This window comes from Mastigoproctus giganteus, chromosome 12 (genome assembly GCF_048544385.1).
Source record: "Mastigoproctus giganteus isolate SK-2022 chromosome 12, ASM4854438v1, whole genome shotgun sequence".
Classification (NCBI taxonomy): Eukaryota; Metazoa; Arthropoda; class Arachnida; order Uropygi; family Thelyphonidae; genus Mastigoproctus; species Mastigoproctus giganteus.
The window spans coordinates 46,546,705-46,572,729 of NC_143586.1; the positions used below are offsets into that span (position 1 = coordinate 46,546,705).

A 26,025-nucleotide genomic window follows, 5' to 3' on the forward strand; every position below is an offset into this window, starting at 1 on the left:
AAGTAACAATAGTCTTCTATTGGAACGCTTTCATTGAGGAAGTTTTACTTATTCGAGGTAGTGCAGTATTAGGCTACTCGTTGTGAAGGTATTCACAATATGAGACATGATAAAAACGATGCCATTTTACCAATTTGGTAATTCACTTACGAAACAAAACACGGTTCATTTGCACTAACTTTTTTTTGAAAATATATTAAATAATCAAAAGTGATGTTAATGTTGCAATTAGATTTCTATATTTATTGAGAAATAATTTTCAATAAATACATTGCAAAAATGAGTTAACGGCAATGTCACTCACTGGGGTGTGGAGGTGATACCCAAGTTGTGATGAGTTAACGAAACGACGAACAACGGGACGACGATAAACAAATTCCAAAAAGCATAAAAACTTGCTTTATCATTTCAATATAATATTTATGTGAAATTTCATTGATCATATTATGAGATGGAACATTATTAAAACCATTAATTTGAAAATATAGTTTAAGGGTGAACTATTTTCCTAACCGCTAGGGGAATCTCTAATATCACGTTTTCAGAAGCATGTGACTACTATTGGCTTAACGATTGGTTGTTCATGAAAACAGTCTGGGTGAGGCATGAGGCTTTCCTTCGCGATATTACACTCTTAAAATCAGCCCGTGTGCTCCGGGACTAAGGTATTAAAAGCATTGGTAGTTGTAGTGTATTCTAGCAAAACCGATCGACTCTTACTTGCGAGATAAACGAACATTTACGATTTTAGAGGTGAGGTTTTTTTTTTTTCCCTGTTTAAAATAAATATACACCTGATCATTAACTCTGACACTCTATAGTGTTCAGTACATGTTTTGTCATAAGTCAGTTTATCTAAGCTCTTGAAATTCAAGTATTCTTGGTATCGCCTTCGTAATTTACCAAAAAAGAAAAAAAAAAAAAAAAAAAGAGCAGTGATCAGTTTGCTTTCACTCTAGAAATCTTTACTAATGGGTGAAAGTAATATGCTGTATTTAATGTTATTTGTATAATTGCTTGAATGGTAGTTTCATTTGTAGATGCTTAATCTGTCACTGTTTTCGTGGAAGCCCTTTAAAGGTGTATTTGGCCGGCTTAAGATATTCTTTACTTAATAACTAATTTCTTATTGATATACTTATATAGTTTTAGTGAAAGTACTATAAAAGTAACCCTGTGAACTCTACGTTTATTGTTTCATGACTTTAAGCCGAATGCATTTTAACGAAAGCATTGAACCCATCTTTGATTACATAAACATTCTAGACTTGTTAAATTCCATAATTATTTTGGAAGTTGTTTGATATTGTTTGCTGCATTACACCACACAAGAAAAGGAATTCTCATCAGCATTATTTTATTGTTGCACCTCATGTCAGCATCCTCATTGTATATTATATTATCTCCCTTGAACCGAAATGCATTTCAGGGTTATCGGAGTTGGATAGTAACGAACTGCTTCCCTTCAAACTGAAAGGGCTTGATTTAAAATACTGTATATCCTTTACCACGTTTGAATGTGTTTTTAGCAGATATGAACTTACTAATGTCATTATGTTAAAGAATAAAGAAATAAACAAATAAAAAAAAAAAAAGATACAACGCTCACGCGCCCATCTTTATTGGAAGTAATACTTCAGTAAACTGCTGTCACATTTTTTGTTTAAATCACTTAACATTATTATGTAGTGCTTACAATTTAATAACGATACCTTTGGATAAGGTTGTGGAATAATAGTTCAGTTAGGCTCCTCCATAAACTATGATGCTACAAACATTCGCATAAAGTTATTCCATGAATATCATTGTTAACAGCTTATAATACAAGATATAGCCTTGCATTTATCCATCCAGTAAATTAAATGCATTAATTAATTTTTGAAAAATCAGGACTTGTTTTTGTTACTTTAAATGAAAAACGAAAGTATTACATGACATAAAAGCAATTCTGTTGACATAATATAATAATAATAAATTAAATAATATAAACATTAACCTAACCATGAAAACAAAATAATGATTATATTAAAGCACTTGTGTTTTTATCACACAGCTATTTTTAATGTAAAGTTGTTTTACCAGACACATAACTATTTTGCTTGTATTAGTGGATTTGAAAATTATCTTAGTAGGCTTGAAAATCTAAATTCATGTCTGGAATTCTTTCTAGTAATTATAATAGTACATATTGTTGTATAATAGTAAATAGTGTAAATATAATAGTAAATACTGGCAAGGCACAGCTTTAGCAAGCTATGCCTTCCAGCTTGCTAAAGAAATCTGTATTGTTGATTTATATTGATCCTATTTGGATCAGTGGGATAGTGCAGTGGGACTGATCCTATTTAGATCAGTGGGATATGGTATTCATGAATTCACTTTTTTTTTCTTTGCGATTATTATTTTAATACATAGGCATTTTGTATGGTCATTTAATTTTTATTTTATTATTATTATTTTTGAATCTATTTCATATATTCCATATGTTTCAGCTGAATTACCTCATTTTTTATTTAGTGCTTGTGGTATGGGGGAAACTCACATAACTCACATGGAATCCTATCAGTATTCAGATGGATATATGGAACAAGAGGAGGAGTGGGAGAGAGAAGGATTACTTGATCCAGCATGGGAGAAACAACAACGTAAAGTAAGTTACATTTTTTACCACTTTGATAGGTGTCCTTTTAATTACATCTATGTAAATGGAGATAAAATAAACCAAAACAATTGCTTTACCATTTTTTTATATACATATAATGTTGCAATTTTAAAATCTCAATATCCTTGAGCTCAGTGAGCTCAAGTAGCAAGTAATAATGACCCTCTCTTATAGACCTTTTTTTTATTTTTTTTATTTATTTAATCAGCTCTGGAATTTGGAACATTCCTTTTTACTTTATTTATTTTTTTAGTCACCCTTGTTTTTTAATGTTACTCCCCCACCATCTCTTTCAGGTATTTTTCATTTTGAATTCTGTTTCCCCTTCTCAGAATATGCCCTAGTTAAACCTACCTTGCTACCTTCTGCCTTTTTCCTTTCTTTCATATAGTGTTGCTATGACCATGCAAGTAGCCCATATTTATTTGTCTTCTATATTTATTAATAGTTTATATTTTCTAAACACCTGTGGATTATTATCATTTATATCTTATTATACATTATTTTTATCCTTACACTCCATTTAGTGTGACCAGAGCTGTCAATAATTTGAATAATGTCCCAGTCAAGAAGCCTCTCCCTTCAAGTTGCACTTGTATTGAAAGGCATCTCTAAATAGTAGCCTGTCACATCAGTGACCTAGGAAATTTTCCACTTCACTTGCTCTTATTATAGATCCTGAGTGTAACTGATCCTGAACCTATTTCTCAAACACTTTTTTTCTCAAATTGTCTGTTTTCTCTAACCATTTATTAAAAACGAATTTCTTATTCTTTTCTTCAATCATTCTTATTGCTGTTTTCAGTATTAAAGCTATCTTATAATTTTCAATTTCAGTATTAAAGCTATTGCATTGAATCTAGGCTTCTTTCTGAGTCAGTAATTGACCATTTAGTTTAAATCTTAGAAAGGATATTAAAAGTGATAATTTTTTTACTTAAAATGAGTTATTAGTAATTAGCATATTACAAAATATGCCAATTATATGCTATTATACTAAGTATAGGTGGGTTGCAGTAATAAAAGACTGAAATCGTGAGTTCAAATGGAATAGTTAAACAGCTTTTCTGACTAATATCTTATTTATTATTTACCTTTTTAAGTTTGTCAAGTGACCTCTTTCATTTTATATCATTCCAAATTTAACATATGTTAATGCATGTGAAACCATACTAGCAACAGTAATGTCAGATATGTTCTTGTCCAACAGTGGAAAAGTTAGTGAAACAACTGTTTTTGTCATCATAGGAAGCCTAATTTTAAGTCAGATTCTATGGTTGAGTGCATTGTTTTTTTAATTTTTTTTTTTTGAGAGAGAGCAGAGAGTTGGGGGCACCCATAATCAACTGCTCAAAACATTGTTTGTCAATGAAATGTGATGTTTTGTGTATAAAGCATTCCTCCACAATTGCATAAGTAAAGGTCCAACATTAAATAAAATAATTTATAACAAGAATGTATGCATGTGCATGCAGGCAGGCATTACACACCAACATATATTAGGAGGTGTAATAATACGAGGACTGGTACGAAAGTAATGCCTCCTAATTTTTTGTTTTCAAATGTGGTGCCATAGATCATTTTGTGTGTCACTAGAAGTCTCTAGTTTCACCATACTGAGTGGTGCTGTGATTGGTCTCGTGAGTGCAGCACACGGATAGTTCAAAATGGTGAGTGTTACAGATATACAATCAAGCAAAGAGTAGCGATTGAATTTTTTACCAAGGAAGAAGTGATGCCTATCGAAATCCATACGCATCTCAAAAATGTTTATGGTGACGGTACTGTAGATGTGAGTACAGTTAGATGTTTGGTAAGACACTTTAAGAGTGGAGAAAGTGACATTGTTGACAAGCCCTGAAGTGGCCAGCCAACATGTATTAGGAGATGACAACAGACAACTAGAGCTGGATCGATATGCTGATCAAAGAGGATCGCCGCATCACAACATGCAAATTGCACGATGCAGTAGCTATAGGGAAACCTGCTGTGATAACCATCATAAAGGAACTAGGCTACAAGGTTTGCACCCAGTGGGTCCCGACAATGCTGATGCATAAGCACAAAGAAGCCATTTATGGAGGCAATTGCAAAACTGGGGTGCACTGTTCTTCCTCACCCCTCTTATAGCCCAGATCTTGTACCTTCTTTTTTTTTTTTTTTTTTTTATGTGAACCCCGAACACGAGAGGTATTAGGACCTATAGTACTTAGTACCGTGCTTGGGTTTGAGGTTAAGAAGATGAAAGAAGATATTTGTTGACATTGGACTTGAACTTCTGTAGATTGTAATTTTCAGGAAATACGTATGAAGGAAGGTTGTTCCAGAAAACGGCAGTTGAATGAATAAATGAGGAAGATGAAAAGTTGGTTCTGTGGGTTTGAAGTTGGACAGTAAATGGATGTTGGCTGGTGGCGGCATGTGTTCGGACTGTTTTGAAAGAGAGAGCGGGAATTATAGAAGCCAATTCAGAAGAACAGTGCCCATGGAAGTATCTGTAGAAGAGGCATGCAGCAGAAACAGTGCGTCTATGAGAAAGCGAGTGGAGAGACTCTGTTAGAGATGAATCATTAATTAACCTAACTGCCCTCTTCTGAATGGAATCAAGAAGCCGGAGAGAGGTTTTGGGGGCACCACCCCAGATATGGGAACAATATTCCATGGCAGGGCGAATTTGCGATTTATACAGAGTGAGCAGCTGTTTGGAAGAAAAGTAACGCCGAGAGCGAAAGAGAAAACCAAGTTTTTTAGATGCAGAGGAAGCAATATTTGTAATGTGCTTGTGCCAAGAGAGATTAGAAGTCAGGGTAATCCCCAAAAGAGATATATAATTTTGCCTAGAAATCGGAGTGTCACTAAAGATAAGCATAGGAGTAGAAGAATCCTTTTTGCGAGATATAAGACAAGACTGAGTTTTAGAAGGGTTGAAATCAACTAAGTTGTCTTTGCCCCACTGGAGAATTACCTGAAGATTGGCATTTAAGGAATTGGTAGCAGATTTTCGAGAAGTTGAAGCTGATTGAGCAGGACAAGGTTTCTCAAAATGGAAAGTTGAATGCAATGTGCTATCATCAGCAAAACTATGGATAGGATTTCCAGTCAATGGAAGAAGGTCATTGATATACAAGAGGAAAAGAGTGGGGGAAAGAACTGAACCTTGGGGGACACCGGCATTAGTAGAGAAGTTAGAAGACAGAGAGCCATCTACCATCACCCTCAGTGAGCGATCAGAGAGAAAACTGGATAACCAATTACTAAAAACAGTTGGCAAGCCATAAGATGGAAGCTTGTTTAGAAGACCTTTATGCCAAACACGATCAAAAGCCTTTGAGATGTCAAGAGCAACTACTTGTGTTTCACCGAACCTTTCCATTGAATTAGTCCATAAATGGGTAACATAAGCCAGAATATCTCCAGTGGATCGACACTGACGGAATCCATACTGGTGATCATTGATCAGACGGAAGGTTTCTAGGTAGTTTAAGAGTTGGCGGTTAATTGATTTCTCCATTACTTTAGAAAGAGTAGAAGTAATTGCAATGGGACGATAATTGGATGGGAGGGATTTGTCACCCTTTTTAGGAACTGGCTGGATATGAGCAAATTTCCAAGCAGAAGGAAAAACGCCTTTGGAATAAGAAAGTGAAAAAAGGCGGCAAAGAATAGGAGTAAGTTCAGGAGCACAGGTTTTGAGAACAAGTGGAGAAATACCATCAGGACCTGGAGCTTTCTTAGCATCAAGATTCATCAAAATCCTTCTGATATCCTTTTGACGGAAGACCACAGGAGGCATTGAATGGAGCGTGTTGGGAATGGTGGGAGGTGTTTTACCAAGATCATTAATACATGAGCTGGAAGAAAAATGGGATGCTAGAAGGTCAGCTTTATCCTTGGCTGAAGTGGCAACAGAACCATCTGGTTTGGACAGAGGTGGGAGTAAAGATGGGCAAAAGTTGCGGCCAATAGCTTTGGCAAGAGACCAGAATGCTCGGCTACCATTAGGGCAAGAAGCAAGTTTTCTACTCTTAGCCTGTTCAAACTCTAGTTTGGATTGGTTAATAACTGCTTTACAACTGTTGCGAGCTTTGGTGTAGGCAGAAAATGAAACTGAAGAATTAGAAACAAGCCAATTACGATATGCAACACTATCACCGCTTCAGCCCGCTGAAGGATGTACTCCGTGGAACCCATTTTGCGGACAACAACCAGCTCAAGCACAGTGTTTGCATAGCCCTCCGGAGCAAGAGTAAGGACTTTTACAGGATTAGAATACAGCATCTGACTCGGAGATGGTGGAAGTGCATAGAAAATGATGGTGATTTTGGGGAAAAATAACAATGTGTTTATTAATGATTGAGGATTAATTGATGTAAAAGGCATAGTTGTAGGAATTAAATTTTCTGAGGAAAAAAGATTGGTGGCATTACCTTTGTACTACTCCTTGTAGGTTGTTAAATAGCAAGCCTGTTCATTTGAGAGGTAGCAGTTGAGAAAAATAAACTACCGGAAATGTTGTATACCAGTGAAAGGCAGGTAATGTGACCATTCCTCTCAAGTTGGATAGACCACCCCACCAAGCGCCCCAACGCACTTGGTGGGGTGTAATAAATGGTAGTTGACAGTTGAAATGGAGGTAAACAAAGAGGCCTTGTAAATCGGGGATAATCATCATATCACATTCTTGCATATACCAATGCCAATGTGAATAATTAAAATAAATTCTGTGAACTGTCTCTCAAGTTAGCTCATTAAGAGTGGCACCCTTAATGAACTAACTTGAGACACAGTTGACAGATTTGGGATAAGAGTTAGGCCAAGCAGCTATGAAAAAAAAAACACACACACTTCATAGGATAGATTACCATGGTTATGCAGCTGCTCTCAAATCAAAGCTATCTTCCCGAAGTGCATATTACCACTTATCCTGAGAATGGAAACATTAGACAGTAGTGGCAGAATGCAATATGGAATAATGACTTTCACTGCAATCCAGGCCTGAGATGGATGTAGCATATGCCAAAAGACAATTTCTCTTAGATTATGTTACACTAGCAATGAAGTTCAATGACAACTCTGCTCTTTATTTGTAAAATTCTGAACATTTTAGCCTTATCTGTTTTGTGGAAATTATTTGGAGAAGGGCTATATTTTGTCATTATGGCAACATGCATTGTTACCATGCACAGAAGACGCCTCCGTAGCCAGGTGGGAAGGAGCAGCAGTGCGTAGCACATGCTTCTTGATTAGACCGGGATTCGAGCCCATCACCACCAAATATGGAGGATGCGGAAAGGTCTGGGAACGACCACCGCATATTCCCAGAGCAATATGGCCTTAGTTGCTAATGCTGCTAAAAAACAAAAAACATAACCATGCACAGTCCATATAACAGCTTGAGAATAGTGTGGTGAGCCTGCTGTAACTAGTTGGAGCCAAAACTAGAGCCCAGCTGAACAGCTCTGGAATGTTCAGGAACAACTGAGATCCAGAACAAGGCTTCACAGACCTAGTTCAAGCAGAGAACTAGCCGTAGCCTTATGGACAGGTGGAGTGGGAGAAGATTTAAGTAGCTGCACACCAAAAACTTGTAAAAAAAGTCTGCATGGTTATGCAGAATAAAGCCATAGGATCATATGCAATATTAAGCTTGGTAGATGAGTTGACGAAAGTGGAGAATCATGGACTTTTTTTGATGTTGTACTTGAATTGCTGCGAGTTGTAATTGGAATAATATTTGTATGTTTGTGTTACGTTTGAATATTATTCCATTGCAATGTGCTTGATCATATAAATCAGTGTTTTTCACCCAGTTTCTGTGGAAAACTGGTAAGTCACAAGCATTGCCCAAATGTTCTTTAAAATGAAAAAGAAAATATACTCAACATATCCCTACTAAAAACAAATTTTTGTGATGTAATTTGAATTATTCTGTTTAAGTCATGAAAACAAAGGTTTGCTTTACAGTAAGTGAATGAACAAAATAAAGTTTATAGACGTTTGGTATTCTACCAATTTTTCAAAAATTCTAAAAGTGTTCTGTTTCTAAAAAGGTTGAAAAATGCTGATGCAAATATTATAAATACTTTCATGAGCTAAACATTAGATTAACTGAGAGTTATAATGAACATTGTGGTATACTTTAAAATGAAGCTTAAATTCCTGAGAAAAAAAGGAAATTTGTAAATGGGGAAGGTGATCTAATTATCAGTTTGTAGTAAAAGTATTTTTTAATGTAGTCTTAACAGTACAATTAATTAGAAGATGGCCTTTTGTGACAGTATAGTGGCTTTGCCATTTGTCACTCATTTTAAGAGGCCTGGATTTGAATTCAGTCAGAGATTGGGGAAATTCATAAATGCCTTTTCAGTTGGAGTTATAGATATGCAGAGAGAGTAGTTAGTTCTGGATCTCACTCCCCCCCCCCCCAGCTTATGCAACATATAACTTGGTCCACGAACACACATTTGTACATACATATTACACAAAAAACCTTATGGACTCTAGTTCATAGAGTACCATAGGAAAGGGAACATGACTTCAGTGTCAAAAATTCCCAAAAACCTAAGACAATGACTGTTCAAATTCTCATCAAAAGATGATGATAATATTTTTTATTTCAGTATGATTATTCGTTCACCAAAAAAGTAGTGGGCACTCTGATAATTACTTTTTTTTTTAGATTAAGCGTTTCGGATTTAAGATTCTCACTGTCAGAACTTTTTTTTTTTTAATTCTGTTATAATACTGTATAATTATATAAATAGTTATTTCTTACATAAATTCTTTGTGAGGTTTTGTATTTTTCTAATATTTTGGGAAATTCTATAATTTAGTAGAAATTTGTGAGTAAGGAATTTCTTTTATAAAACAGAAGTAAATTATCAGAAATTACACTGAAAGGACAGAATTCATGGGATACCTGGTTCCTGGGCAATGCAATGCTGTCACCCCTCTTGCTAGTGGACGAACCCACCGCTTGGCAGGTATATAGGTATATTGCATTCACATAGATGGTAATTCGATGTCAGTATGGATCAATGTCGAGAATTAAACGACTTTGAAAGAGGGATAATAGGGGTGCCTGACAAATGGATCAGTCTATTGCTGAGGTGGTACAGAAATTGCACTATCCCCATTTGACAGTATCAAGAGTGTATCGGGAATATGCCATTTCCGGAATAACATCTCATCATGGACAGCGCTGTGGACGGAGAAAGGTGGTGAATGAACTTGGCTGTCCACATCTGCCTCACATTGTTTCAGCCAACCAGAGAGCAACAGTGGCACAAATCACTGCCGACTTCAGTGAGGGAGGAGCCAGAAACATCTCTACCAAGACCATCAGGCAATCATTAGCCACAATAGGTTATGAGAGCCACCGACCCATCAGAGTTCCATTGCTAACATCACGACACAGGATTCTACGCCTCAACTGGGTGAAAGAACATCGGCACTGGACCTTGGATGATTGGAGATGGGTCTCCTGGTCTGAGTCCCATTTCCAATTATTTCGAGTGGATGGGAGGGTGCATATCTGACAGAAACCACACAAAAAGCTATGCACCGTCATGTCAACAAGGAACTGTTCGGGCAGGTGGACAGTCAGTAATAGTCTGGGGCATGTTCATTTGGCACACATTGGGACCTCTGGTACTTCTAGATGCATCTCTGAACGGTCCACGATACCTGTCCATCCTTGCAGACCATCTGCATCCCTTCATGGTCATCGTGCACCCACAGAGCAATGGACTCTTCCAGCAGGACAGTGTGCCTCCCCACAGAACCGTGGTGACTAGAACATGGTTCGAAGATCATTCTGCAGATTTTATCACAATGAAATGGCTTCCCTGTTCACCAGACATGAACCCTATGGAACATCTTTGAAACGCTGTGGAAAGGTCCGTTTGAGCTTTGGATCCTCCACCCAGGAATGCGATTGAATTATGGACAGTGGTCCAGCAAGCATGGATGGAAATACCTGTGAATGCTTTCATGAACTAGTGGACTCAATGCCTCCTCATGTGACTGACCTTATCCAGGCGAAAGGTATCCCATGATTTCTAAGATATCCAAGCACAATGTATATTGTGCTTGGATATCTCAGAGTATCTTAATAATCCTTTACATACCCATATCACACCTGGAGAAACTATTAGTAACCCTAGATATGTCTTACCCAAACAAAATAAGACATTATGAGAAGAAAAGTGGCCAAATATTTTTTTTTTTTTTTTATCAGCAGTGCTTTTCAAATTCTGGTCACTGAGGTGCATGTGAAATCTATGGTTGTGCCTAGCTTCCTTGTAAAATAGGTCTCCATAAATAACTTCAGAAAACTTTGAATTGATAGAGCATGATTAGCCATGTGATAATCAACCTTGTGTGATAAAAATGGGAGAAATAATATCTTGAATTGCTTGCACTTCTTTGTAACTTTTATAATGATTTAAAAACATAAATGATATTACTTTCCTTAGAGACGCCTCATACCAACTGAAATTATTCTTTCTTTCATTATTGTTTAAAGAGGTAAAATTTAATGGATTGTAGCAGTCAGCCATATCACGTCAATCCATAACAAAGCTTCCTACAGTGACCATTCATTCATTTTTGCTGGTGATTGTTGGTAGTCACTGTGACTATGATCATTAAAAAAATTTAATGTAACTTTCTCACTTTTATTTTCATCCAGCTTAGCTTCCCTGGTGCATTTCCATCACTTGACCCGTGGTATGCTATTAGTTATAAGCTTCCATGTGTAAACTACAGTAATTTTAAGCAGAAGTCGATGTGCAATGCCACAGCCTCTGTACTAAGAAATAATAGGAACTAAATGATCTTCATTATCTAATGTGATACCACCACCTTGCTTGCTAGAGGAACTGAAGCAACAAACACAATATTTTAACTCCAGAGTTAGGTTTTCCCTTTCCTTTCCCCATCCTGTCAACCATGTGATATGAATGATGTCCTTTTCAAGCTGTGTAGTGTCCTGACATAAGATCTTTCCTTTTTCAAAAGTACACCTTTGAAGTGAATTCACAGGTGCTGGCTACAGGTAATAGCTTAGTAATAATGCTTTAAAAGGATTCCATATTATCTAGTGAATCCCTTCTACTATGAATCCAGAAAGTTCAATTTCAGCTTTATATGAAAGCAAAGGCAAGCTGACCTAGTAGTGCCCCACTATTTCCCGAGTTCCTGTATTGAGTCATGGCAAATTTCGTCTTACCAAATGACCCCTCTAATTTTATCTCAAAACAAGATAGAAGAATTTGATCAATCTTGATCACAGTTGGTACACTATGCCCAAAGCTGATAAACTCTAAACAAACAGTCTGTCACAGTGACAGCTCTCTTGAGTAGTTTTAACACTTCAGGGTTAAACACCTGTTTTGTCACCTTGTTGAAATGAACACCATTATACCACATGCCAATGCAAATTGAGGTCCTACTTGGGAAGGTGCAAATTTTGCTGATTATATTCCAAGCTACTTTAAATTAAAATTTTTAATTCACTTGTATTGCTTGTTGCATGAAAATTTACTCCTATTCAGCATATTCCAAAAATGGAGAGAAATCTTTGTCATTTAGTTATATCTTATTGCTCTTATTCAAGCTTTTTCTAGAGTAATGGAGAAATTCATTAATTCAATACGGATTCCATGACTGTCGATTTGGTGTATTGCATCTCAGATTGGGCACTCAAATAAATAACCATTGAGGTGTAGTATAGGGAGAATTCACATTCTAATCATACAAACCACCACGATTTCACCATTAGTAGAAATGTGAATGGAACATGACCATTAGTAGTGATGTGTGGGAGTATTCATTCATTCACTGAATTTCATTCATCAATGAAAAATTCGGTGGAAGGCTTTAGTAGACTCAAGTGGTTGTTTTTACCATTTAAAAATAGTTTGTTTTGCATAATGGCCTTTTAAGCAAGCTCTCGCTTGTATGGTCCCCATTTTGCATTAAAAATGGGCAGCGAGTATCCTTAGTATTATTGACTAGGAGTTGGAAAAAGCTCAACATGATATCAAATGCGACACCTAAATCTATGACTTGTAACTGTGGGAATTATTTCAGCTCTCAGTGATGGTTTCAGTATATTTGGTGTTAGGTTAAGAGAGAAGATTATCATCACAGTTTTATCCAAGATAATGAAGAGATTAAATCTTTTTAAATATTGAGCCAAATTGTTACACTGTTGGTTGATCTGTGCCACCGTGCTTTCAGGATTCATTGATTGGTATGAAGGTGTGAGGGGCTTAATATCATCTGCATAGTTGTGAACATCATCTTGGTGATTTAGAAATGGGATTAAGAGAGTGGAACTCGTGCAGTTATTTTTTTGATCAGTGATCTGTTTGTGTTGAAGATTGGTAATTTTCAAGCTGCATCGTAGACAGCTGCAAGTTCAGACCTGAACAGTCTCATTTAGAATTCAAGACTGAAGGGTAACAAATTAGTAACATTAGATCTGTGTAGAAGAGCAATAGTACAGTTGGTTATGTAGGTGGCTAATGTTTGTTTAGATAACATTGGCAATAAGATTTTTTTTATAGAATTTAACAGATTTGAGGCTGTGACAATTGGTTTGTAATGGCTTGGCAGAGTAATTATAGCATTATTCCAGCTGGAGGGAATAAATTTGGTTTGTGTTGCTACATTGGTATTTCCTTTAATTTCATCTTAATCTAGCATAGAATATACTCTTCCAGATGCACAATATGTCATTATGACACTTGGGAAATTTCAGAAAAGAAATATTTAAAATAAATATAGTATAAACTCAAATCCAACAACGTTGGGAGTATACCTTAGTAAATTTCAAAATGAAATCTTATTGATAAGTTGTCTACTATCAGATAACATTGTTCTGACTTCAGGATGGGATGCTTACAATTTACATTGAGGCAGCCATGATGCATTAATGTATAATGTTTCAAAATTGCATCTTTGCTATACATTTTTTTTGCTATGAGTTGTCAGAGTTGTAATAAAAGCCATGTAATCCTCAACCAAGATAGACTAGATTGTGTTGTGAAAAACAAACCATAAAACCCATAAAAACTTCACCTGCTCTGATTGGGAGTATTTTTCAATTTTGGTTGGTGATGGAAATTAAACCCATGTTGAGAGAAAAAGAGATTAGAAATGCTATCTTATGTGTTACCATAAGAACATTTTCTTGTCTGACAGCTGCCTGTTCGAGTCCACATTGTACCACAGTATGTAGTAATATTCTTTTTAACTTTGTAAACTGTGCTGACTGTATGCAAGCTTCCCAGAGGGTAAACAGAAAATAAATTATATGCAGTATGAGTCCGATAATCCAGTAAACACATCTTGAATATTTCCATAAAAATAATTATTTATGGTTAGGTTTCATAATTATTTATGAAAATTATAGTTTTTTTAATAATTTTTATATTTTGTAATAATTTATAGGTTTTTTTTTTTTTTTATAGAACAAGCAGATTTAATGAAAATACAAAAGTATTTTTAATGACATTAAGAAAGTAATGCATTTAGATTATTCAAAAACAGGCTAATAGTACTTAATGACATCCCCTCCCAAAATCAAAAGTATACAGTAGTGCAAAAAAAAAAAAAAAAAAATTGAATGCACCCCTTTGGTTATTTTCAACATTTCAGAAAATTTCTAGTTAGTTGGAAGAGCCTCATCTAACCATCAGATCAGTGACCCCTGTCTTTCACTGCTTGAAGAATGCTTTGTGTTGTAATAGATTGGCTTTCCTTGGGTGTAATTGATTGACACTCATCTTAACTCAAGGAGTATCAATATTTAGTATAAATATTTTCCTTCTCAATGTGATCAAAGAACATTCTTCAGACTTAAGCAATGAAGGCAGTGAAAAGATTACTGCCAAATACCCAAACCTGTGGGCAACTGCTGAACTATTTTTTTGTTGGCATTCCCAAGTTTTTATATTGTTGAATCTGGAATTAGCCATATAAGAAACAGACTTAATGTCGATCAATGCAGTGATCTAAGACTCAAACTCACAAATTTTCAGCCTAATGTATATAGGACTATGTTGAAAAAGTGCTGCAAGTTAGGTCAGAATGTGTATGTGTCTGCAATTCTGCCCAGACACGATAGGAGGGACTATGTGCTGAAAACCTTGTGGATTAACTGAGACTTGAAGGAATCTGCGAGGCTCTTGGTAGGGAGGGATTTTTTTATAAGCTATTGTTATTTATTTGTTATTTGGTTTTTTTTTTAGGAGCATTAGCAACCAAGGCCATATTGCTCTGGGGATATGCGGTGGTCATTCCCTGACCTTTCCGCATCCTCCGTATTTTTATAAGCATGGCTCTGGAAATGCATGGCATTTCCTCTACCAACAAATGTAGGTAGAGGAAATCTATTTTGTAGAGATGGTATTCATTTGAACAAAGGTGGTGCAAGGATTTTTGCCATTATCATTAAGTTTACCTTAAGAGTCCAGGAGAAACTGCTATTTGTGGGGAGAAGGGTGATTTGCACTCAACAGAAATTCTTGTTTGTTGCCACAACAGCCGATGTTGATAAAATGTTCTAAGGGTAACAACATATGATGAGGGGGGGAGATAAAGGTTGGGATGCAAACTTAAATAACTTCAAGGGAAATAACGTCAAGATAACGTCAAGGTAGTAATCTATAGAATATTATTTAGCATTAACTGTGTCAGGAGTGTTGTAAATAAAATCGGTGAATTTGAACTCCTGGTTAGGACAACTAATGCTGATATAATAGGGCTAACAGAAACATGGTACCACTTGGAAATTGGGGATGATGAGTTCCACTACGTTATGTATAATTTATTTAGGAATGACTGGGAAGAAAGAAAGGGTGGAGGGGTCATGCTTCTTATCAAAAACAGCCCGACTGTGAAAAGAGCTTTTGCTGAGTCTGAAGTTACATCTGCCAGCATACAATCTGTGTGGTATGAGTTAATTGAAAGCAAAGGTATAATGAGAGTGGGAGTAATCTACAGCCTGGAAGATTGGGAAGAGTATGACAGGAGTCTCTACATGCAGATAGAATGGGCAAGCATGACTGCCTTATTATGAGTGACTTTAATCTGCCCCAGTTTGATTGGAACAGTGTTCAACTTCAGAAGAGGGGACTTTGACAGTTTAAGGTGCTATACAGCACCTATGAATTGGGCAGATTGTCAAGGGAGGGTGAATACATTTGAATTATGGAATACTTTTAAAGCAAAAATCACAGAAGCCATGAAAGCACATATACCATTAAGAAAATATTGCAGGAGGAAGATGCCTAAATGGATGACTTCGGAGCTGGTTGGTCAAATAGAGCAGAAAATGATAGCATGGGATAGTTATAGAGGCAATGAAAAGTACTGAAGCCTACAACAGATACAAGTTGATTTGTAAGAGAGCTATAGATAAGGTTAGGTTAGGTCAAGGCTGTGTATGAGAAAGCATTTGCTAAGAGAGCAAGAATGGGGATGACAAGTTTTTCATGTATGTGAATACAATGAAGAAGAAAGATAATCAGATTGGACCCTTGTGCACTGGGTGTAGGAAAGTTTTAGATAACCCAGCTGATGTTGCATTGAATTGAATAGGTGCTTTGCATTGGTCTTCACTGATGAAAGATCTTTCATGCTGAGAATAGGCTGAGCCATACGAAATCAGTGATTTTGTAATTACAGAAGATTGTTTATTAGAAAAAATTTGAGCATAAAGGCAAGCAAAGCTCTTGAAGTTGATGGCATATACCTGGTAGTTTTGAAGGAGACCACAAGGGAGTGTATTATGAGGGTATCTTTGGACTCAGGGGAGATTCCTTTGGATTGGAGAACTGCCAACATATCACCAAAACATAAAGGCAGTTCTAAGAGTGAAGTTGGTAACTACAGACCGGTTAGTCTGACTTCAGTGATAGGAAAAATCTTAGAGGCAATGATTGAGTGAATATCAGATATTCTTGGATAGCAGGAATATCTATCTAAATATTCCTGCTATCCAGGAATATTTAGATAGATATGGCATTCTGAAGGGCACACAGAATATGGCTATGGAAAGTCATATTTAACTAACTTAGTAGGCTATTTTGACACAGTTACTCATCAACTGAATTTAGGGAACAATTTCAACATAGTTTATTTGGATTTTAGGAAAGCATTTGATTCATTCCCTCATGAGAGGTTACTGTATAAGCTTGTACAGGTTGGGATTACTGGTAAGATTCTAAGATGGATTTATGGGTGGCTGCAGGGGAGAAGGAGGAGGGTTGTGATTAATGAATATTCTCCAGATTGGTGTAATGTTAGGAGTGAAGTCCTTCAAAGATTTATTCTTGGACCACTGTTGTTTCTCATTTTCATAAATGACATCGACAAAAGGATAGAAAGCATGATGTCAAAATTTGCAGATGACATAAAGATTGGTAGTCATTAATTATAACTTATTGCTTAAAGTCAATATATATTACAAACTTGAGACATAGTCGGTTACAGAAGTCTGATTAGTTTTAGCTAATTGGTTTTCTTAAATTTTTTGTTTCAAGAATGAAATTTCTTAGTTTATGTTAATCTACTTTAACCACAAACTAATGACAGTATTAGATCTAAATTTTATTGTGAACATGCTGTGTGTTACAAAAGGGGCTGTTAACTCTAAAAATTTTTTCTTAATTGCCACCTTCCAGTATCATTTTTTATATATATATTAAATATATTTTTTTAAAAAATAAAAATTAGTTTCAATAATTTTAAATTATTTTTAATTTTTAAAAATCCACTTGGATTAAGTGATAAGTTTGGTATATTAGCAATAGTAGAGGCATATGATGCAAGAAAGCAAGCTTATACGACATCAGCCAAAAAAAAAAAACTTCCCATTTCACCCATCCATTCACTCTAAAAGTCTGTCTAATTCTTCCTGGAGTTTATTTATGCTATCAACTTTCACAATGACAGATGGAAGTTTGTTCCTGCAATCAACTACTTGCTGGCAAAAGATAAATTTCTGCACATCTATTCTACAACTGTCTTTCCTCAGTTTGAATTTATTCCCCCTCAGAGTTGTAATCTGAACAAGAGGAATAATCCCATCAGCATTGAGCCTGCTTAAACCATTCAAGGCCTTATGCACCTCAATCAGGTCACCTCGCAGATGCCTAGTCTCCAGATGCTGCAACTTTCAGAATTTAAGCCTCTCTTGGTAAGAGAACTCCTTCGTTTCCCTCGCCAATCTTGTTGCCCTTCTCTGTACTTGTTCTAGCAACTCTACATCCTTCCTAAAATGAGACACCCATACCTGTATGCAGTATTGAAGGCATGGCTTGACCATTGCCTTATATAAACATTTGCTATTTTACTTATTGTGAGACTCAAGGCATTTATAATAGTGTAACAATGATGTTTTAACTAGCTTGAAATTCTAGAGATAGCAATGAATCCTTGGAATGAAATGTAGTGATGGACATAATTGAGAACCATAATGAAAATAATTGATTATGGCATTTTCATAATAACTGTGTGCACGTGTGTGTGCATATGCACACTATTTTTGTTATAGATTTCATAATCTACTAATTTGCACATAATCGTTAGTCTGTTCCTGCTGATAAGACAAGGGGCTCACATCTGGTGAGTATGGGCTTGGCACACCCAGAGTCCTGAGCTGGATATCATCATTTTTCTCTTGGTGATTCCTTTGTACTTCTCTCTCTCTCTCTCTCTCTCTCTCAGGGTAACTCAGAATTTTTTTTTTTTTGCTGGTGCAGAATAAGCCTCAGGCTTCCTTGTCCCATGTAGCTAATAATAATAATAACTGACACAAAGAACTTTCTGAGTTCATCTGGGCCAAACTATCAAGATTAGTCTTTCCAAAACTTGGCAAGTGATATCTCAACATTAATCCTGGATGAATAATGTGGGGTGCAAATGCAGCCCAAAATTTAATTTTGAGATATCTTTCTAATAATCTCAGGGGCTCACATCTGGTGAGTATGGGCTTGGCACACCCAGGGTCCTGAGCTAGACATCATTCTTCTCTTTCTTGGCAATTCTCTTCTTTCTTTCTCTCTCAGGGTAACTCACATTTTTTTTGGCTGGTGTAGCATAAGCCACAGACTGCCTTGCACCATATGGCTAATAATAATAATAATAATAATAATAATAATAATCTGTGCCAAGCAGTGCTCCTTGAGGATGACTTGAACAGACTTCAAAGGTGATCACAGAAGTGGCAACTATGTTTTAATTCTGTTAAATGCAAAGTCTTACATTTGGGGAATAACAACTCCCAAATAAATTATACACTTGGTGGGGATGAATTAAAAATAGTGGAAGAAAGGGATCTGGGAGTTACAATACAGGCAGATATGAAGTTTTCTGAACGGTGTAAACAGGCAGCCAAGAAAGCCCATGATGTCCTATCATCGATTTATTGAATGTTATCCTGTAGAGAAAGGAAGGTCATAATCCCACTGTGTAAGGTAATTGTAAGATCACATTTGGAATACTGTTTTCAGGTATGAAGACCTTATCTAAAAAAAAAAAAAAGACATTGGGCTTCTTGAAAAGGTCCAAAGATGGGCAACTCAAATGGTGAGATCAGCAAAAGGATGGCCATACAAGGAAAGACTCTGATTATGTGAGCTACGGAGCTCGGCAACCAGGCACCCGAGAGGTGACCTGATTGAGGTTTATAAGGCTCTGAGAGGGATTAGTAAAACGAACAAAGGTGGAATTTTCACTATTATAAGAATTCTAGAAGTAGGGGCCATAAATTCAAATTACAGGGGTTGATCTATATAGATTAAATTGTAGGAAGTTTACTTTTAGCCAGCAAATCATTGATTGCTGGAACAAATTGTTCTCCCCGGTAGTTGAGGCTGACAGTTTGAATAAATTTAAAGGTTAAGTGGATAGTTAACTGTGTGAGGAGGGAGCACATAATTTGTATTTTCTTATCTACTTTTGATGTTCCCCTCACCCCAGTGCAGCAAAAGCCTATGGCTACCTTGTGCTATTATTCAGGTCCCATTTGTCATCCTTGCGGGTTGAATTGTACTGCTCCTAGTATACTGGAAGTGACCACTAAAGTGTGAGCCAACTGAAGTGTGCTGTACAGACAAATGACTGACCACCATTAGGAAATACAAAATGGTAATGATTCTCAACACTTGGTACAATATTACCATTTTGCTTGTTAAAGGCTTGAAGTGGTTAAAACCACATTTGTTTTACAGAGCAAAACTCTAGAATCTCCCCATCTCTTCTTCAAAAAGCATGAGTCTGTCTTTTGATGTTATGACAAGCATTATAGTGAGATCCTTACTTTTCATGAGTACAGCTTTAAAAATGGTTTTTTGTAAGCCATCCATTAAATATTTCACTGAACTTGAACCCCTTGGTAATGCTTTAGGAGACAGCCAGATCAGCTGGCATATATCATGCTGCTGCTGCTTTTTCATCTCTGACCTTAGGGAGTTTGTATATATGCAGATAGCACTGCCAAGGATATACCGATCTTTGACTTATGTCAAAGATTGGTAAATATTTGCTGTTTGCACTATATCAAAAAATTTAATTAATCCATACATATTTCCCATTCACTTTTTACTGACCTATCTCACTTACCTCAGTGCATCATGAACAGCCAAACATTAGCTACATTATTTTGTAGAACAAATGTAGCTTGCCTGAAACAGGACATAGAGCTAGGGAACAAAGAATGGCAGCTAAATTGTTTGGAGCTAAATTGATTCTCTGGAGAATCAATTTAGCTCCAAACAATTTAATTGATTGAATGGCAGCTAAATTGATTCTCTGGAGTCCACATCTAAGATGTTCCTGTGAGGAACATCTTAGATGTGGACTCCAGAGCATGCAGGCCTAAGGGTCTTAAATATTTCTTAACAGAGATATTTAAAACCCTTATCCTAGGACCTTGTGTGAGGTCCAAGAAATCCCATGGACTTTTTTCTAAAGGAAAAAAAAATATTAGAAGGAATGTTCAAAACAGTGGGTAAAATTTATTTTATCTTAATGATCTAATAATTGGTCTTCTCCTTTTATTGGTTATTTGGGTTGATTTGTTTAAATTTGGTGCAACTACTTGTGCAAAAACAAAGGAATAAGAAGAATGAATAAGGGACGTATTTTCACATTAGCAGGGGAAACTAGAATAAGGTTACACAAATAAAATCTTCCAACTATTATGTTTACCTTTAACTCTTAGAATTGGGCCATAATTGTCCAGTTCTTAGGGTTAAAACTCTTAAAATACAAGACATAAGAGTCTCACCATTACTGAAATTGAATGCAAATAAGGCATACAAATTTTGATTTGATTTCAGTTATGCATTGAAATACATATAGTATTACTTGCAATCCTATAGTGCTATTAGATTCATCACTAACAAACTTAAAACAACTCTCTGTTTTAAGGATGTCAGTGATATTAAAAAAAAGTTTTCTTGTAGTTGACTAGTATGGTTTTTGTTTTTCTAGTATACACCTACACACTTCTGATGTTTGTATATGTTAAAAACTCTTTACTATTGCTCCTGGTCCTCATTGCCAAAATCTTTTCATAATAAGCTTAAGTATGCATTGATGCTTGAGTAAGTTGACAGCAGATTAATTTATTTATCCTAATATCTAGTGTCTCTTGATTTAGTATTAGCTGTATTGTGCAAGGAAGCCATAGGCTTTTGCTGCACCAACAAAAAAAGAAAAAAGTAGATAAGAAAATACAAATTATGCCCTTCCCTCCTCATTTAGGTAGTTATTTAATTCACCTTTGAATTTCTTCAAACTGTCAGTCTCAACTACCTACAAAAGCAACTTGTTCCAGTAATCAACTCGCTGGCTAAAAGAGAACATCATACAATTTTTTCTAAATCTCTTCCCCTGTAATTTGAATTTATGCCCCCCAAGCTCTGAAATTCTTTATAACAGTGAAAAAATTTTAATAAAATTTAATTAAGAAAAAAATTGATATTGATCCTATGCAAATTTCTCTTCTGATATAACTTCATCAGTTTAGTGGTCATCCATCTTTGTCAAGGCCCTGAACAATAATTCTTTAAAGGTATAAAATGATGGGTAAATTCTAAAATTATATTTTAAACATTTCCAATTTAGCATTGGTATCTGTTATATTCACTAACTGTTCCCATTGACCAGAACTGAAATAATGGCTAAAGCTATTGGGATTTCTTAATTTTGAAAATTAAAACCTCCCTTTACCTACAAAGATTTCTCTTTAAATATGCACCAGATTGTCATCACTGCCTTAGTAAAAGTTTTCAATATTGAATAAATCATTAGTTAAAGTTAGGAATTGTTTTCTCCTTGTGGAATCTTTAAGACTAATCCATCCAGAAATTCTACTGTGCAAATGATCCATCATTTCTTAGCCTGGTAATTGATAAATGTTTAATTTAAATCTCTAATTTGATTATAATTATTAGTAGATTTTTTGGAGTATAATTAATTTTTATGCTCTCTTAGTTTTGTTGTGATTAAAGTATTATTATAATACTTTACTATTATAATAATATATTTACAATTACCTTATATGGAGCAGTAAATCAGGATTAATGTACCAACTGTGTGGTACTACACTCAGGGTAGTGGAGAATGAAAAAGACCTGGGGGTAATTGTACAGTCAGATATGAAGTTCTCTGAGCAATGCATACAGGCTGCCAGGACAGCTCATAGGATTTTGTCAATGAAGTGATTATCTCATTGTATAAGGCAATAGTCAGGCAACATCTTGGATACTGCATACAGATCTGGATGCCTCACTTTTGGAAGCACTTAGATCTGTTGGAATGGGTGCAGAGAAGAGCAAAAAGATTGGTGAGAGGAGCAAAAGGGTGCTCTTATCAGGAAAGACTTCAGTTCTGCAAATTGCAGACCTGGAGACTAGGCACCTGCAAGGAGATCTGATTGAGTGTTTTAAGGCTTTGATTGGATTGAGTAAGCTTAATGCTGATGGAAATCATTCCTCTTGTTCTGACTACACACAAGGGGGGCATAAATTCAAACTGAGGGAAGATGGATTGCAGGGCAGATATGGGAAAATTTGTTTTCAGCCAGCAGGTTGGTACAAACTCCCATCTGGTGTTGTAGAGGTGGGTAGTTAGAATAAATTCATGGCAGAATTAGACATACTGTTAGAAAGGACGGACATGTGATGTGGGAAGAGTTGGCTTTTTTTTTCTTTTTAATTTTTGACTAATGCTGTATAAGTTTGCTTTCTTGCATCATATATGAATACAAATAACCTTCACTGCTGTGGTTGCAGAAGTAATCAGTTTTTTGTTTATTTTTTTTTTTCAAGGTTAAGTTAACATTCTTTATTATTTGTAATACCTTTTGAGCCTTTTTAACATGGGGTTTGTACCCACTTTTTTAATATTCTTATTAATATGAAGGTGTAAGGAGAGAATTTAGTTGTTAAACTATTACTGTAGGTGAATTTCCAAAAACGTGTGTATATAGCAAAGAGCAAACTAAATTTGCCACAAAATTTCATAATCTCATATTGCAAAGCAAGTTGCTATGAGTTACCTTGTGCCTGGTTATATACTGTTTTTAAATGCCAGTAAATACCAAAATGGCCACCTTGGTGTTATGCTGTATATTTCAGATAAGCAGCAGTATATTTCTCCTTGGGAGCAGCACTTTTTATTGAAACAGCAGTGGAGGAATAAAGCATTTATAATAAGCTTAGTTTGCTCTTCCCTGCATTTGCAACTGAGGATTTTGTCAAATAGTGTACAGTAATTGGGAAATAAACTATTCACACACTTTGTAAAGTTTGTGAATGATTTATTTCTCACTGAATATAATAAAATGAAATGATTAAAGTGTTCAGTAATGTTTCATAATTTAATATGCAATCTTGATTCTGGCTACCTGCTGAGCAATATATTAACGGAACAATAAATTACCTAAAAGCTGTTTACCATAAAACCATGTGTAATTAACCCATTCTGTATATTAAAAAAGAACAGATTTTTGTAAATCCATTACTTTGCCATAGTAAACAATCTTGTGTGTGTAACAGCTGCATTCCCCCCCCACCCCAGCTTAAGTATTTTAGGAAACTTTTTGCTACGGTGATTACATAGACCATCAGAACAATATACCTTCTTATTTAAAAACATAAGGTTATATTTCACTTTGTTCATTTTTCTTTAGAGTACATTTTTCAAAGTGCTATAAGCTGTGGTTTAAAATTGTGTTTTAAGTAAAAGCCTACAAAATAGGTGGTGAAGAAATGTCATTAAAATACCATAAAATATAAGAGAATCATAATTTTTATACCATGTCACTTCAAGCAGTTTAGTTTACCAAAGCATGTGCCCATGCTTTGGCTACTATTTGCCTGAACAATAAAAGTAAATTTGAATAGTGAACTTCTTTAAATTATGAGATTAACTAAGAATTAATCCAATATACACTATGTTGGATTCTCATAAAATTTAATGCATTGATGTAGGTCTATATCAAAACATTATACAGGGACCTGAATATATGGAATAACAAGGAGTACTATCCAGGTTGTAATGGGAAGGAATGCACCGGTACAACCCATCTCATTTCTTGTAACGGTCAAAGTAGAGTTGCTGGATGTAAAGTTGCTAGAATGAGTACAGAGAAGGGCAACAAGACTGGTGAGGGGGAACAAAGGTGTGCTCTTATGAAGAAAGACCTACCTAAGTTCTGAAAATTTCAGTGTCTGGAGACTAGGCATTTTGCCAGCTTGTTCTTTCGGTTAATTCTCATCAAGTATTCTTTCTAATCTGTTAGTAATGATCCTTGTGAACAACTTGTAGATGTGGGACAACAAGCTAATTGGTCTATAATTTCCAATTTCTGATTTATCTTCTTTCTTATGCAGCAAAATTATGATTGCATTATTCCAATCCTTAGGCTTCACACTTTTCCTAATGTATTTTGTGAAGAGCCTTGCCAGTTTCTGTGTTGTCTGTTCATCCTAATTTTAACAACTCTACAATAACTTCATCTTCACCTGGGCCTTTTTGATTCTTCATTTTCTTCAATGCATGTTCTATCTCAACAGGAAAGGCATCGGGTATGTTGTATGTGTTGCTAATTTGTGATCCATCTTCCCCACTGCTGGTATCATTCACTTGCTCCTTATATAATACTTTATAGTAGTCTTCTGCTATTTGAATTATGCCTTCTCTGCTATTTATAAGTACACCACCACTTTTCTTTACATTTAGTATCATTTGTCTTTCTGTATTACTGCTCATGACTGTTGAAACATTTAAATGATTTTACCGACCATGGCTATAGTACAATAGTTCAGAAGTTTGAACTATAGCCATAGTTGGCAGTCATTTTAAAATGGGCAGGAAAGTTAAACCACTTGCTGAACATCCATCATTTGAGTAGTAGCTCGTTGCTTGGTTAATGGACATCGATAAGTGTTGGATAGTATGGGAACTAGCTGTTGTGTTTCATTGTTTTCCAGTAATAGTATTGGAGACCTTGAAAGAACAGCTTCTTGAGAAGGTTGTATTTTGCTGGGGCTCCTCTATTCCTTTGTCATTAGATAGTATGAACCAGAGCTGTAATTGTCATTGTCCAGAAGTGGCATCATTATAGTGTTGACAAATATGGCTTGTGACTGATTTATATCACAAAATAAAGGGGTTTGCCCAGAGGTCACCACTTTCAGAAAACAAAAGAGGTACTGTAAGCAGTAAACTGCTCACATGCCACCGTTTAACAGAACTAGGTTGCTTAATAATATCAGATAGATTCTTTATATTTGGTACTAAGTTATACTGGACCACAGAGATTAGTTTGAAGAAATGGAGCCATCAGATATATATATATTTTTTTTTACAGCTCTGTTGCTACCCACAAAATTTGGAATAGTCACTGTATTTTCTGGCAAAGTTGTAATAGTGACCTTGATATGCTCGTTTTACAGATGCTTGATTAGGATAATTGGATTACACATGGAGCACCACACAATTATGATGAGTGTAGTCAGTCTTAGTGCTTACATTGTTAGCATGCATGCGTGCATGCACATGCACACACACACACATCAAAAGGTTTCTAGGGATGGAGATTCTTTTTTTGTTGATGATAAAAGTTTGTGATTACTTATTTTGGGGAGAATATTTTGATTACATATTTTTAAAATCATAATGTGCTTCCAGTATTGCGTAATTTGTGATTGCATATTTTAGGGAGCAACATGTTTTATTATAAGTGAAAGTGTAGGAACAAGGCAATTTTCAGTGGATTGCTTTGCAATATACTATATTTTGTAGTAACCTTAGTTTTACTGTATACTACATAACTC

The 26,025-nt window shown here is 35.6% G+C and overlaps 1 protein-coding gene across 3 annotated transcripts in view; it reads left to right on the forward strand.

The window, feature by feature from the left end:
- Positions 1-595: 595 nt before the first annotated feature.
- Actn (alpha actinin) overlaps positions 596-26,025 on the forward strand; it is a 307,581-nt gene continuing 282,151 nt past the window's right edge. For 2 of the 3 annotated variants that reach the window (XM_090386850.1, XM_090386853.1), the window contains exons 1-2: positions 596-753; positions 2,518-2,650. In XM_090386850.1, the coding sequence (XP_090242976.1) occupies positions 2,528-2,650 (123 nt within the window). In that variant the 5' untranslated portion in view covers positions 596-753; positions 2,518-2,527. The remainder of the gene's footprint in view (positions 754-2,517; positions 2,651-26,025) is intronic. The other variant, XM_090386851.1, reaches the window with a different exon arrangement.